At 44.6% G+C, this 16827-nt stretch overlaps 1 protein-coding gene across 5 annotated transcripts in view; it reads left to right on the top strand.

The window, feature by feature from the left end:
- Window positions 1-16827, top strand: part of LOC108432112 (rho guanine nucleotide exchange factor 4-like) — a 223807-nt gene that overhangs the window by 92365 nt on the left and 114615 nt on the right. For 4 of the 5 annotated variants that reach the window (XM_017705764.2, XM_017705755.2, XM_017705740.2 and 1 more), the window contains 4 exons: window positions 2605-6439; window positions 8828-10326; window positions 12428-12682; window positions 16231-16360. In XM_017705764.2, coding sequence (XP_017561253.2) covers window positions 2605-6439; window positions 8828-10326; window positions 12428-12682; window positions 16231-16360 — 5719 coding nt within the window. The remainder of the gene's footprint in view (window positions 1-2604; window positions 6440-8827; window positions 10327-12427; window positions 12683-16230; window positions 16361-16827) is intronic. The other variant, XM_037536754.1, reaches the window with a different exon arrangement.

Below are 16827 nucleotides of genomic sequence, written 5' to 3'. Positions count from 1 at the left end.
CACACACACACACACACACACATATATATATATATATATATATATATATAAATAAAATATCTCTCTGCTGTCGGAACATATTTTTTTCATTTTTTAGTTTCTGCCACAGTTTGAAAATGTTTGTTGGCCTTTACATTGTGTGTAAATTTCATGATAAATGGACAAACACAAACAGCCCAAATTGACTTGAAAAAAATTCTGGTTCCATAGACTTACATTAAAAGTAAAGTATGTTTTTTCCTTCTCCTGTAAAGTTACCATTTTGGAAACACAAGGATTTGTTCCTATATATAAATATCACTGCTGTCGGAACAAAACTTTGTGTCAACATTGTCATTTTTCAGTTCTTGTTGGGGATCATAGAGTTAAGAGCAGTGTATATATATATATATATATATATATATATATATATATATATAGAACCTTTAGGTTATGTGCTTCACACTTACAGATCTTTTTTTTTCATACTTTGTTCTTTAGGGAACCCAAAGTGGTTCTTCTATGGCATCGCTTGAAGAACACTTTAGGCACCTTTATTCGTTTATTTTATTAAGAGTGTAGTTGACATGCAGAAGTAATGAAGTAATGAAGCTAATTCCCCAAACATGCCTTGGCTGATCAACTGCATTTGCGGTAGGGGGTTAAATTGTATAATTAGGTTTTTGCTGAATTGTTCCTTAATCCATCCATCCATCCATCCATCCATCCATCCATCCATCCATCCATCCATCCATTTTCTTCCGCTTCTCCGGGGTTCGGGTCACGGGGGCAGCATCCTAAGCAATGAGGCCCAGACCACCCTTTCCCCAGCCACTTCCACTATCTCTCCAGGGGGGATTCCAAGGCGCTCCCAGGCCAGCTGGGCAATATAGTCACGACAGAATGTCCTGGGTCTTCCCCGGGGTCTCCTCCTGGGTGGACTTGCCTGTGACACCACCTGAGGGAGGTGTCCAGGAGGCAACCTAACCAGATGCCCGAACCACCTCAGCTGGCTCCTCTTGACGTGGAGAAGCAGCAGCTCTAGACCGAGTCCCTCCCGGATGACTGAACTTCTCACCTTATCTCTAAGGGGGAGAGTCCAGACACCCTGCGGAGGAAACTCATTTCGGCCACTTGTATTCGCGATCTTATTCTTTCGGTCATTACCCAAAGCTCATGACCATAGGTGAGGGTGGGCACGTAGATCGACTGGTAAATCGAGAGCTTTGCCTTGTGGCTCAGCTCTTTCTTTACCACAACAGACCGGTAAAGAGCCCGCATCACTGCTGACCCAGCACCAATCCGCCTGTCAATCTCCCGCTCCCTTTTACCATCACTCGTGGTACTGATTCTCATCCCGGCCGCTTCACACTCGGCTGCAAACCGATCCAGTGAAAGCTGAAGTTCGTGGCCTGATGTCCCCAATAGGACCACATCATCTGCAAACAGCAGCGATGTGACCCTGAGTTCACCAAACCGGACACCCTCCATCCCCTGACTGCGCCTATAAATTCTATCCATAAAAATTATGAATAGAATTGGTGACTCCTTAAAGATTCCTTAAAGTGTTGCGTTTATTTGTTTCTGTTTGTTCCTTAACCCCTTATCAAACTGTTGGACCCAGTTTTATCACACACTTCTATAACCTAATAAAGACTCCATTAGTTTGCATTGAAGTCCCTATAATTACTGAATAACACACCAATCAGACATAAAATTATGACCTGGTTTCTACGCACTTTGTCCATTTTATCAGCTCCACTTAGTATATAGGGTCACTTTGTAGTTCTACAGTTACAGACTGTAGTCCATCTGTTTCTCTGATACTCTGTTACCCTGTTCTTCAGTGGTCAGGACCCCCATGGACACTCACAGAGCAGGTACTCTTTGGGTGGTGGATCCTGGTGGTGGTATGTTAGTGTGTGTTGTGCTGGTACGAGTGGATCAGACACAGCAGTGCTGCTGGAGTTTTTAACACCTCAGTGTCGCTGCTGGACTGAGAATAGTCCACCAACCAAAAATATCCAGCCAACAGCGTCCTGTGACCACTGATGAAGGACTAGAGGATGACCAACGCAAACTGTGCAGCAGCAGATGAGCTGTCGTCTCTGACTTCACATCTACGAGGTGGACCGACAAGGTAGGAGTGTCTAATAGAGTGGACAGTGAGTGGACACAGTGTTTAAAACCTCCAGCAGCACTGCTGTGTCTGATCCACTCAGACCAGCACAACACACTAACACACCACCACCAGTCCAGCAGCGACACTGAGGTGTTTAAAAACTCCAGCAGCGTAACACACTAACACCCCACCACCACGTCAGTGTTACTGCAGTGCTGAGAATGATCCACCACCCAAATAGTACCTGCTCTGTGAGGGTCCATGGGGGTCCTGACCACTGAAGAACAGGGTAACAGAGTATCAGAGAAACAGATGGACTACAGTCTGTAACTGTAGAACTACAGAGTGCAGCTATACAGTAAGTGGAGCTGATAAAGTGGACAGTGAGTGTAGAAACGAGGAGGTGGTCATGATGTTAGGCCTGATTGGTATAAGTATTTGCACAAAATAAACCTGGAGTGTTAGGGGGTTAAACTATCATGTGTTATGTTTTTCCACTGCAGGTGCAGGAAGCTCTTGAGGAAGCACCAAGTGACCCAGGTGGAGCAGACGAGTGCGAGTTAGGCTCAGAGTCATGTAGGTGGAGAGAACGTGCGTCAGACGGTTCAGACTGGCACCGTGACTCGTGGGACGGAGAAGACGGCTTTTCAGCACTCCTGGGGGCTGAGCATCTTTACACTGGATGGCGTTTGGAAAACGGACTGGAAGCAGAGGAACGCAGAACGCAGCAAGGAGAGAACTGCAGAGGGACTCTGAAGGAACCACGAATCTGCAGCACCCTTAACACAGAGCAACTGAACCAACAACACAGAAACACAGAGAACACAGACATAGAGGAGCTGTGTGCAGAACACACAGTCATACACACCACCGAGGACTTGAATATACAGCACCTAAAAACTCACAGCGCAAACCGAGAGGGACCCAATACAGACCGCATAAACACGCACAACAGAGACATAGACGAACCGAGCATCATACACAACACAGCGGACTTTAAAACACAGGATGCAAGCACAGAGAACTCAGGCACTTCAGGCGCAGACCACAAAGAAACTCATAGTAACGAGGGCATAAGTCCACAAAACGCAGTCAAAAAAGACGATAGGCCAGAAGAAGCCACAAGTCAAAACGTTGTGAGCTCACCAGTTCCAGACAACACAAGTGCACATTGTGCAGAAACAGAATGCAAAGACTTTACAGGTGCACGCACAGCGCAGGAGGAGAGAAAAGGCAACAGTGATGCGCACAGTGAGAGACAACACTGTAAAACCTGTAAAGATGTGCATTACAATGTCAACACTGGTTTACAGTGGACAGATGAATGTAGTTTAGATGATATATATGAATGTATTAATATAAACAGAAATGAAAGGTTACACAATGAGGGCCCATCAGGAATACATGAGTCGGGCAACCCAGAGGTAGAAACTGAAGCAACCACCCTGACACGTTGCTCTCAGAACCCAGACATATGCTGCAAAGATACTCAAAGCACAGAGACAGTGGGCAATAGAATAGAAACACACTTTATAAAAGCATTTAGCGTCACAAATACAGGTAACACAGGACAGATTACACACTGCCAGCCAAGCCGTTCCCTCCACTCAGACACACGGAGTACAGAAACACACAATACAGGTCACAGAGCACAACCTTCTCAGGCTAGCCCAGATTTGCATCACAGAAACACAATCAGCCCAGTCCGAGCGCAAATCGACGGCAAAACAGATGAGTACAGTTCACACCGCTACAGTGGTGAGGACAGTCACACCGAGAGGCATAGCTTACAGGTGACAGGGAGGTGTGGCAAACATACCTCAGACGAAGCTGACCATTCGGACGTGAGTGAAACATGCTCTGTATGCAGACACAGCCTAGTTAGTCCCGGTACGCAAACTGGTGAGAGCGGAAGGGACCTAAGCACACAAGACACTTTACTTGTTTACAAAACAGAAGCCTCACAGGACATAACAGGCTCTGCCGAAAGTTCAGACAGGCCGGGCCAGAACGCTGGGACAGCTAAGGTATACAGCTCAACTAACTGCACTAGGCAACATGCACAGGCACACCTGCATGCCTGTAGTCGCAGCACATGGACTCAAGACACTTTATCGAGTGTCCAGCCACAGACTATGCCAGCATGTTCAGTTGCTGAAAGAGCACCCTCAGAGCAGATTGTGAATACTTCAATTCCTGAGCTGATCCACCCTGAAAGGACAGAGGATACAGAAGAGAAGAGGAAGATAGACTCTTGTGTACCACCCATTGGAAGAGATGCTGTTGATTTTCAGGAGAGGCACCAGCAATCAGAACACAAGATCCTGACACCATCCTGCTCTAGAGACTTTGAGGATTTTGCCCAAACCTTCCAGCTAAATTCCCAACACTCAGAACAACAGGTTGAGGTCACCCCAACTGAGATAAATGGGTCAGGATTGTTTCTGGCTAAAGAGTTTGAACTGCCATTGACTGTGCAGGACAGCGACAGAGGACCCTTGGCTGAGGAGCGGAGACACAGAGAGGAAGAGAAAGCTCTCTCTTCCTGCAGCCTCTCACTACAGCCTGGATCTCTGGAAAAACCTGCAGATCCTCTGCCCCTCCTACTTCTCACAAACAGTGACCTCAAGACAATCAATTCCCAGAGCCAAGGGCTCTTGCAGTCCTCTAATCTGACTTTAGAAAAAGACAGATCATGTTACTCCATTTCTGTGGAGGAGAAGGTAGAGGATAGGAGCCAGGCATTAGCAAGGTCCAAGGAAAAGGACTCTAAATATGCACAGAGAGTAGAAACACAGCTCTTTCCACCTCAATCAGCCATACATTCAGCAGAGTTTTCTGCAGAGAGTTTAACTAGCACAGGCACCCCACATAGCACTGTTGAAATATATGATCCTCTATTTATTGAACGCACACATAGTCACATACATGAGCAGCCTATAGATCCTTTGGAGAAACAGACACTGGTCATTGATTTGGAACACATTGATTCTCCTCACTCAGATATCACAGTGACCCTGTGTCCGGAAACCAGCGCTGCTGAGATTACTGTAGACCCCCACCAAACTGGCTTGCTAACTCAGGATTTCCCAGGTCCTGAGTTGGATCAGCCTTGTCAAAACCTTGCTGTGTCCACTAACACAACTTTGGACTCCACTCCAGAGGTCAAAGAAGCAGCAACTATCGAGAGGTCTTACTTCTCAGGTTGTGACCGGTGGCTGGAGCCTTTTTCCAATGGTCCAGAGAGCGACTCTGAAGGCAGTGACCAAACAGACTCTCTCAGTCAAGACAAGCCTGATCACTCAGTCTCTGGGCAGGGTTTGGCTGTTTCGGAAGGTTCAAAGAAGTCCTCGGATCTGATCTTGCATCTAGAATACGAGCCATACTGGAGCAGTGAGGATTCAGCTGTTTCTGGGCTTGGTGAAGACTTTCACTCTGACTTCTCACAGCCACAGGTGGAGAACCTTCCGCAAAAACACTCCCTTGGTAAGAACACGTGCTTATATCTAGAAGGCAGTGTAGAGAATGCTGACCCAGATCATTTAGACTCAAAAGCTTGTGCAGGCACAGATCTCGTACAGTCGGTTCATGCTGGAGTGGATCACTTGACACATTCTGCGCGCTGCAAAGATAATCACCAGAGACATACGCACACATCTCTCTGCACAGACTGTGTACAAGAGGCTGATTTGGACTGCTCTTTGCCAAGCCAGCCGAGGTCTGAGGTTTTTGAAACCCCAGCAAGTTGTCTGGAGACAAAGGGTCATCTCCAGCCAGACAAAGAGCAAACGGTCTCCCAGTCTCTCCAGGCTTCCTGTTCTGTACTCCAGGAGAACAGAATAGACTCACACTTTAAAGAAATATTTAGCATCCCAGTCGCAGAAAAGGGTAAAACAGAGCACACTGCATGTTGCCAGCTGAGCCACAACAGTGTAGACACACAGAATACAGAAACACACAATACAGGTCAAAGATCACAGTCCACTCAGGCTATAAACCTAGATATACACCACAGAAGCACAATCAGCACTGATACCGAGAACAACCGTGATAGGTACAGAGAAGCGGAAGACAACAGAGCATTCATACAATCCACAGTGTGGGCAGCACACAGCCCAGCCCCAGGCCTGCTCCCTTCCCGAAGCCTGGAGCCTATTCCAGAGACAGAGCGCTGCTTGGAGTACTGCGCTACTCCTGAGGATGAGGCTTCTCTAAGTGACGAGAAAGCAGAAGCCGAGCAAACGTTGAGCGTAGAGATGAAGCCTGCTGAGTCCGATCGGGACGTCCTCGGGGTTACCTCAGGCATGCTGTCATCCAGCATCTCCGAAGGATGTGAAGGTAGCGCTCGTGGTACAAATGTGTTGAGAAGCACTTGTTGAAATACTGGGTAATGCTTCATTTAAAGGCTGCCTACGAAAAGACTTCATAATACATGCATAAGCATTGAATAACAGCTTTTTAAAGCATTTACTAACAACTAATGCTGTTGATCACAAGATGACATAAGGTGTTTTGTTAAGTAAGATATGATGCCTTTATTGCACAGTGTACAACGAAATTGAGCCGCAGTCCAACGGCACTTTCTACACACAAAACAAACAAAAGGCTAAAATATCTAAAGTGCAGATTTAAGAAAAAAAAGTATAAAAATAAAGAAGAAGGGCTATAAAACTATATATTCTAAACAGACAATAGACAAGGTAGCTGTTAGTTATTGCACATTCCTTGGATAGCTTATAGCTTTATATAATATTGCACATCTTAAGAATATAGATTATAGATCGCACATTCGAGAACAAATTAATAATATATAGGACAGAGGTGGAGTGGAGCACTGGAACAGTGTGAAGTGTCCTATGAGGTCAGTGCCAGTAAAGAGCTGTAGTGGTGTTCAGTCGGTTCTACTGAGCTCAGTGTTCTATAGAAATTCCTTGTCAGTGTGTTTGGAAGTGTTCAGTTCCCGTACGGCTCTGGGGTAAAAGCTATTTTTGAGTCTGTTTGTCCGGGATGGGATGGACCTAAAGCGTTTACCAGAGGGCAGCAGGTCAAACAGATGATGTTCTGGGTGAAATGTGTCCTTCAGGATGTTGGCTGCCCTGCTGAGGTCCTCCAGGCAGGGCAGTGGGCAGCCGATGATCTTCTGGGCTGATGATCTTATGACCCTCTGCAGGGATCTCCTCTCTGCCACTGAGCAGCTGCTGTACCACATTGAGGCGCAGTATGTCAGCACGCTGTCAATGGTGGAGCGGTAGTAGGACACCAGCAACTTCTCCCGAAGGTTATTTTTTCCTGAGAGTTCTCAGGAAGTAGAGCCTCTGCTGAGCCTTCTTGACCACTGCCATGGTGTTGGTGGTCCAGGAGAGATCTTCAGAAATGTGCTGTGCCCAGGAATCCGATGGAAGGGGCTCTTTCAACGCAGTCCCCATTGCTGTACAGTCTATAATGAGTTGGTTTGTTTTTGAGGAGTTCAGGGTGAGGTTATTTCCTGAACACCACTCAGCCAGTCCCTGGACTTCATCCCCTCCAGAGATGAGACTAACCACTGTCGTGTGTTGTATTGACATAAGAGGCCTTCAACTAAAGTGACCAGACATTTGTTCCATTTATAACACTGTTATGAAGAATCATTCATTTGTTGGACTAGTTAAGAACACCATATATCATTTTTTTGTATTTCTACTTGAGTTAAAGTACAAAAGTACAGTTTCAACATATGTAACTCAAGTTTTTCACAGATGTTCATAAAAACTGTGTGAACACAGGCAGCTTCTTAAAGTTACACTCAAGTGCAGTATTTTTGTTACATGCATATTCATACATAGAAATGATAGAGATGCATGGTACACATGTAAATCATCATCTAAGATCAAAGGCAGACAAATCTTGGAAATGATTAATGAGGCCCTCACAGAGCATCTTATCATATATTTATTACATATATATTACAGACAATTGTTGCTTTATAAATATGTTATTTAATGCTTATGCATGTTCTATAAAGGTCCTATGTAGGTAGCCTTCAATAAAGTAAGCCATTTCTAAAAGTGTTATTTTATAACTAATTTGTTTTTAATAGTTGTAATTAGTGCCAGGATGAGTTTATTGATTTATTGTCTTATGAAATGCTGAAGATATTAAGTGTGTATTGTGCTGAGTGTTCCTCAGGTGTCGTGTTCCAACTAGCAGAATATTGTCAACCCACAAGTAGACAAAACTCACGTCCACATGTACACATGAAATTTTGCTGTATTGAGCTAAATATTCTTTGTTAAATAAAAAATATAAATGAATTATTATGGGGAAAGTGTCATGATCACATAGCTTTTACTATAAAAGTTGCTTTCAGCTTATGTAGTTTATTTGGCTCTCAAGTTGTTTTGTGTCTTTAAAAAGCCGTATATTTATATATAGTGGAAGTATGCCAAACAGTTTTTCTAGCCAAACAGTGAGCAGTATAGTATTATTTTATAGGAACAGATGCTCTAAATGTAAGTTAAGTTTAATGCAAAAATAATTAACCACATACCTATTGCATGTATATGGTACAGCAAATTCACAATAACAAAGCTTTTGGATTAAAAAGGTCACCTAATACACTAAAAGTATTCCGTTGTAGTTTGCGAGTCAGATGTGAGTACTATTATTGCTATTACTATTATATTACTATTTTCTGTGCATTGAAAAAGTTTTAAAGTTTGTGCTAATTTTTTTTTTTTTTTACACCAGGAAAGACGGAGGTCCAGCCGTGTCCTACTCTCTCAGACCAGAACAGAGTCATGTGCCCACAGCCTGTCGACGTTGTCCCAGCCAAGAGTCCGGCAACAGCCTCTGTGGAGCTGGATACAAGCAGCATCAATAGCGAAGATCTGGAGGAGCCGCGATCTCCTCCTGCAGGCAAATCACACAAATCCACAAGGACTAAAGCCAAGGCCTCCAAATTCTCCGTCTTTGCCAAAATGCCTTCTTTCAGGCGAGGAAAGAGTGCGTCAAGAGATGGCAATGGCAGTAAGGGCCACTCGCCTGAGGGAGGGGTGGTGGACCTCCTTGTTTACAGGAGTCACCTGATCCAAACTCCAGATTTAGCACAAGACCTAGAGGATCAAGCTGACAATTCAGACGATGAAGTCTTCTACAGGAGTGATACAGTGAATCAGACAACGCACCAGGTGTTGTCTGGTAGCCAGGTAGACACAGAAGAAGAAGAGGAGAGGGATGATGATAGTTCACTCCCTCTTAGCTCCACAGCATGCACAGGCCAAATTCAGGATGTATCCGACCAAAGGACTGTTGAGACCGAGGCAAGTGGAGTCACAGACACTGTCAAGCAAAGCACTGCTAGTGAATGTTCAAGCTACAGGAGGAGCAAGAGCACAGAGGGCCTAAGCCTTCGCCTGCGTTTCGCCCAGGCGCACAAGTCCCTGTCCAGCCTTTTTGAGTCTCGCTCCTTGGACAAAGACAGTGAGGAGCGGGAATCACGACCAGAGGCTGAGGAAGTGCGTCCCAAACCCTCATGGAGGAAGCAGAAACGGGCAAAGGAGACAGAGCTCCTGAGACGCACCATGTCTGTTCCAGATGCAGATGGACCTAAAGTCACTCGGTTGATCCACACTGATTACGCATCCCAGACAACGCAGGAACGGCTTGGCCAACAGGGGGCAGCACAATGCCACACCGACCCTCTAAGCAAGCGTGCAATCTCCCAGGACGGTATTGAAGGTTCCCCACAGGGGTCCAAATCAGAAGGACGCAGGAGAAAGTGCCCTCCAAACGGTCTGTCAATCTCTTTCTCAGACTCTGGCCGCTTGTCATCTGATGACTCCTCCGAGGCCCCACCGCCAGGTGACTCCAGTCCACTCTCGCCTGTGAGCCCCTTGACTCCCTCCACACTGGCCAGTCAGCTCTCTCCGTCCTGGTACAAATCATCGCCAAACACCAGTGACAACGCAGAGTCTCCTATGAGGCCCATGAGCCCCAAACCAAACAGTCCCAGGTCCTCAGGGTCAAGGCGAGGGTTCCGTTACCCTTCATCTCGGGCCAACACCCTCTCTCTGATTCTCATGGGACAGGGAGGGAGTGTCTTGGATCCTCCGGAAAGACCCAGGACCCTTAAACCTAAAGTGGGGCGCCAGGGATCACTTAGCCCCCTGAGCTCCAGCTGGCCCCTGGAGGACAGCGGTGCAGACAGTCAGTCTCAGGTCAGCCTGGTCACTGCCAGTGAGTTGGAGGTGAGCAGAGACCCATTTATTGTGCAGTCTGTTTGTTACCTTATGAATGCATGAATGTGATGCTTCAATTGTTACTCATGCATACTCATAATGCACTATACATTAGGGATGTTGGTCGTGTTGCTGTTTCTAAAAGGATGTTGTGATATTGTGGGTGAGTGTTGTGATGTGATGCAGTCAGCTGTGATATTTTCCTGCACTAACCCACCTGATTCAGCTTGTCACCATGCCTTTTAATTGAGACTGAGGTTTGAGTAACATGGCAAATAGATCGGAGTTACTTGTCAAAAGAGTCCAATTCAAATTGTGGAGGCAGACTTAAACTGTGCCGGCAGTGCCCTCTAGTGGAGCACCAGTGAATCACAACAAGCTGCTGGTTAAGCAACCATTTAAGCCGGAGTAGATTAGATTGCATATTTATAAACACAGGGCTCTCGAATAGCCACTGTAATGATGGTGATTACGTAACCTTGGCACACTTGGCATGATCAGATTTAGAACTGTTCTGTGTCAGCTACTGTACCGTATTGCGTGGTTTCACATGAAGTATAATATCAGTACTTTGGACAACCAGAACTATTGTAAAGTATAAAATGTTCAACTAAACCGGTCAATTTTGCTAAAAAAAATGGGACACTGAGTTGAACAGTGTGTTTAAATTGGCGATCCTCGGTTCCAGAGAGCTACTATGCAGCACCAGCACTTTATACACTTTATAGATTGCATGACTGCAATTTCCCCCTGGGATCAATAAAGGAATCTGAATCTGAATGATGGTTTTCTGACAGTCGCCCTAAGCACATGACAGCATGATCGCATATGACATCTGCCATCGCATCACATGATAGGTAACAGAGCTTAAACCCCTGAAAATCTCAGGCTTATTACATCATAAGGCTTATAATTCAGTAACCACAGGCACTTCAGTGCAAACTGGCTGAGCAATTCTTAGTTTATGGAACAGTGTAATAAAACTTTGGGCCCATCAGCAGCCTCTGGCCATTTAAGGGGTTAAATGAAGAGTTACCAAAAATATTAAACTACATTAAGGAACAGGGCACAAATGTTTTTCCCAGCACTTTTTAGGACTTTTACTCATCCTGCTTAGATTTTCAGTGAATCACCAGCATTATTTTGACTTAGATGATGAGTTTGGCTTGAAAAGCTATAAATCACTGGGCTGTTAACCACTGGAGCAGTGCCCGTCTCGTCACTGAGGTGGTTCCCTCAAGGGTACATCTCAGTACCTTTGTTCAGGGAACATAATTGTACCTGTAGCTGTACCGACTCCCCACACCCTGTCTCGTCTCCAGGCTTTGTATTTTGTTGTTATTTTAAAACATTCGGTTACGAAAAGGTGCAAATATGAACTTTTTACCTGGAAAAACGTATTTAGGGTTCACAGTCAGACCTTGAAACCACTGCTGTACCTTTGAGGGAACATTTACACTGTTTGTACCTTGATGAATGGAAGATGTACCTGCGCAGAACCTTCATTACTAACAGTGCAAGCCTACTTTCCAGCACAGTATGTGGAGTTAAGGTTAGAGCTCTGTGCTGCAGGCACTTTTGGGGGTGAATTTTCCAAGCACGCAATATACAGTGAGGTGCTAAAGAGGAGTTCCACCAGAGTTAGTCTGGAGCAGAAATCTAGGCTGTCTGGTGGTCCCTGAGGACCAGTTTGAGGAGCACTGTTCTAACATGGGGAGATGGCTATATGTCACAGGAGTAGGCCTGGGCCAACAACTCAAGTAGCTGTTAGTTGTCAATAGTAAGTTACTTTGAAGAAATCGTCATAATGTTACAAGCTGTGGCGTGTATTCCTACGAATAACTGCATTATAAAGAAATATTTGAAGCAGCTTTAGCTAGAACCAATGTCAGAGCTCCTTTGTCCTTGTGCTACAGGCCGTGGTGTAGCGTGAACATGCCTTTTTGTCACCTAAAGATTATGAGATCAAATTCAATGAGGATTTGACGCCGCTGGTCGGTCGGAGGCCGGCGAGATACACAAGCTCAGACGCTCACTTGCCAGATGTGTTTCTGAAGATTTTTGCTTTTTATTTAAAACAAAGAGGGCTGTAATGTTTTGTGTGAAACAGCTGAAGGCGTCTCCGGTCAGCGTTCGAGGGTCCAGTCAGTCGGGGGCGAGGCAGACCGTGGACAGCTCTCCGAGTCCCGCTGGACCCTTGAGCCCCAGCCCCAGACTCAGACCGGTATCCACAGGCCGCAGGTTACCACGGAAACGCTGTTGCTTGGACGACCTGTGGATCGAGGAGGAGAAGAGGCGGGAGAGGAGGCTGGCCAGAGCCGCACTGACCAAACTTCGGGCCCGTCCACCTGAGGACAGAGAGAAAGTAAGAGTGGAAACAGGAGGACTGAGACTCTCCACCTCCTGCTCCTTTACCCTTTCCTTCCTTCCTTCTGTCTCGAGTCTTGAGTCAAGAATCGTCTGTCTTCGTTCTCAACTTTGTTCTGTTTGTTCTTCCACTTTCTCCTCCTCTCTTTCCAAACGTTTTGATGTTTCTCTTGCTTCCTTTTCAAGTCTTTGTTCTTTTTGGACGTAGTTTTACTCACGTTGTTGCCAGCAGCGAGAATGAAGCTGAAGGTCAGATCAGCAAGTTGAATATGAGAGAACATTTGTTGGTGTTCATCACAGACTGGATTGAGCCTCATCAGCTCTCACCATTAGAGTGTTATTATGTGTTTTCTGCAACTTTGATTTGATGCTTTACAGCACTTTGGTCATCCTTTGTTGTTTTAAATGCATTTCTTAAATTTGCATTTTTCTTTTTTTTTTTTTACTTTTTTGTATAATTCAGTGAAAAGGATGGTGTGAAACGCTGTGTTCTGGAGGAGCTTGCAGAGTCAGAACTGTTCACAGTGGTGGTGATAGGAACCAGACGTCCACCTCTAAAAGCTCCCTCACTTGCATGCGCACCTAATGTCAAAGGCGTTGTTTTTTTTGTATTAGCTTAAAATGTTTATATAAGGCGATGTAAGGCAATATGCACCCAAAAGAAAAGAAAAACATCATTGACATTACACATAAAGTCATGTATAGCTTCACCGAGGGTTTTGAATAGTAAATGAACTGTATATTTATGTAAATCAACTCTAAATTACTTTTTTTTGACAAATCAGCTTTGAAATAATGCAAGAATTTCAGAACTTTGGTTATATTACATTAGATTGTGGTGTAGCCAGGTTGTGGGGGCCAGCTGAAAAGCTTTACTGCCCAAAGACATAGAGAGCACAACAACCACACCTAGCCAACTGTAATGTAATGAAATCACTGGGAAATGACCTACTCATTATTGTAATTACAGGAGCAAAATAAAACAAAACAAAACAAAACAACTGACATAACACCACACTGGGGTGACTTTTGCTATGCTACCACTACCACTACTACTACTACTCATTAATTGGTTAAGCAGCCTGTAGGAACTGTTAGCACAGCTCAGCAAACTTCTCACCATCAGGAGAAACAGCTGGTCAGGGTTACGCTGGGTTTACATGTTGGCGCTGAAATTAAAATGTCTTTCTCTGCCTGTTTTTGCGTGGCTGGCCTCAGCATGCAGTGTTGCTGAAAAATTGTGACCATCTAATAAGAGATTTGCCAGGAAAAGCATCATGAGGATGCAAGCATACAGAACCTTGGGCCATGGCTACCTTAGATTTTGTAGTATTTTCAGAAATATTACAGAAATTCTATCAGAGGTCTGGGTGTGGCTTTCATTTGGGAAGACTTAAACGCCCAGGCCCTGAAGGCAACCCCACCTCTTGATCGCTTTCCTCCTTGCCATTGAGACAGATGGCTCTCCATCCTGGTCCTGGAGTACCAGTGGCCTTCTTGTTGGTGCAGGTCCGCTTTAACACTCCCAGTTCACCCCAGGTTGGGCTTATTAATTAGTTCATTCATTAGACACCGTGGTAATGAGCAGTTCAATCCAGCCGCATATCTAAAAGTGGGCCTGGAAGGCTTAGGCCTCCCCATTTGACAGCCAGGCACAAATCAATCAGACCTCAAAAGGAACCACATACAAACCATGCTGAGGTGGTCACAGTTCAGTTCCTCTGCAGGTGCATTTAGAGGGGTCTGAGTTTGTCTGAGATCTCAGTTTTTGTCATTTTTCAATTTTTGTGGAATGATTTGAAAAGGTTGGTCGCTCTTTATGAAGTGTCTAAATTTTATGATGGACAGACCAACAAAACTGTCTCAAAATGACTTGATTTATTTATTATTTATTTATTTATTTTAAAATCCATTTACTTCCATTAAAGGCAAGGCAAGTTTATTTATATAGTACCCTTCATACACTGCTGTCGTTTAAAGTGCTTTACAAATGAGGAAATAGAGTTGTTTAAAAAAAAAAGAAAGTAAACAAGAGTAGAAATTAAAAACATGATTAAAACATTTAAAACTGAAAATCGTTAGAAAGTCAATTAGAATGTTAAAACATCTAGTTTAAAGCCAAAAGATTAGGGTTTTACAGAGAAAAAGGTGGTTCGAAATGCTAAAAGTGTTTAAACCGCACTTAAAGCTGCTCAGACGGGAACATCTTGAGGCTGGATTTTAAAGTGTGCAGTGTCGGGGCTCTTCTAGCGCTCTCTGTAACCCAGTTCCATTAAAGAGCAGCATAGTAGAGAAACGCCGCGTCTTCATGTTTAGTCTTTTCCTTAGGCAGGACTAACTGACTAATGAGCAGTGGTGGACAAAGTAAACAAATCATGTACTTGAGTTAAAGAAGAGGGAGAGGGGGGGGGGGGGGGGGGGGGGGGTCACCAAAAAGAGTGAGACTCTATCAGCTGCGTTCTGAAGCTGTTTGTCTGTCTGTTTTTTGGGAGTTCAGTTAGGCAACCATTACAGTGATCAATCCTGCTAGAAATAAAGACGTGGATGAGTTTCTCCAGGTCTGCTTTAGTCAGAACATCTCCGATCTTAAAAGTTAAAATAAATAAATACATAAATAAGTGATTTAGTAACTGCTTTGTCATGACTACTAAACCTAAGATCCATCGGTGCACCACGGTTAAGCGCTAGTTAAGAACGTTTTATGTGAGGTTTATGTGAGATATGTGAGGTTTTGTTCTGACAGCAGCCATATGAAAAGGTAACCACATGCCAGTGGTCTGAGACCACTTAAATACTAAAATGGATGTTCCTATGAAGTATGCTAGCCACTGGTTGAATGCATGACATTAATGATGGGATGCATTTTGTAGCCGTTATGGTGGGTCCTGATATTTGACCCGAACTGGCCATTTGTTTATTCAAAATATGCCAAAATTGCAACAGAAATATTTACATTTATGGCATTTGGCTGACGCTCTTATCCAGAGCCACTTACAATTTTAATCATTTTACGCAAGTAGGCGAAGGCGGTGTTAGGAGTCTTGCCCAAGGACTCTTATTGGTATAGTGTAGGGTGGTTACCCAGGTGGGGAATACAGGCGCTGACTACTTGAACTATTCAAAAATGATTTTTAACAAAAATAGGTTGTTTGTTTTATATAAAACATTAGGCTACATTAGCTGCAGATCACTGTTAAACCCCAGGAGGCAGGTTCTTTTAAACTGCCTGTTTGCTTGAACTGGACACCAGTCATCTTTTATTTGTGTGGAACTGCTGACCCATAGTAGATTGTTGTTGGAGAAAGGGGGTTAGAACAGATATTATGTTGCAGTGCATGCCGGGAACCGTAGTGTAGCTCAGGGTGAAACAAACTAATAATAGTAGAAAATTTCAAATAATTTCGCAGGCCAAATAGGGTTGTGCCACCGGGCCTGACTTGGCCCGCGGGCCTTGAGATTGACACATGGGGTCTAGACAAAGTAACGTCATCTGTAACACTGAGTGTCAAGAGTGAAATGCGACTGACCCTCGCGTTTTCTCTTCAGACAGGTGTCCAGCTCTCTCGCTCCACTGTGGAGGTTTTTCCTGGGATGCCCCTCAGGGCTCTGAGCTTCTCCCACAGCGCCCCCACCGGCCTGGACTGCCTCAGCTGGAGACGACACATGTCCTACCCCTGTAAGTACTGAGCCTGTAGGCGTGCGTCGGCTTATCGCTGTGTGTTTCGGTGCAGATGCAGATGCTGGTTAACAGCCAGTGAGCAGATTATGAGAAATTTGGGAGATCTGCTTTTGTTACTTAAAATCATTTCTAATTCTAATTATTAAATCCAGGATTAAGCTTTGAAGCCATTTTTCAGACAGTGTTGTTGTAGTACTGAGTCATGGCCAGCAGGTGGCAGCTGATCTGTGTATAATGGGCTTGTGTGATTTGCCTCTGTACCTTCTATTGAGCAGTGAAGTGAAATGAATCCTGTCCAAAGTAATTATTTTTCACAGCCTAAGCTCAGTCAGGAGCGAGATGCAGGCAGGCAGCCTTTTTAATGTAGTCGTACCACCCAGTCAGTCATGCACAGTGTAATATAGCTTGAGTAGAGCTTTGGGGGAAAGTACAGTGCCATTCAGCATAATCAATAAGATAAATAC

Source organism: Pygocentrus nattereri, chromosome 3 (genome assembly GCF_015220715.1).
Source record: "Pygocentrus nattereri isolate fPygNat1 chromosome 3, fPygNat1.pri, whole genome shotgun sequence".
Taxonomy (NCBI): Eukaryota; Metazoa; Chordata; class Actinopteri; order Characiformes; family Serrasalmidae; genus Pygocentrus; species Pygocentrus nattereri.
The sequence above is the reverse complement of the archived record's forward strand: the minus strand, read 5'-3'. Positions and strand labels throughout refer to the sequence as shown.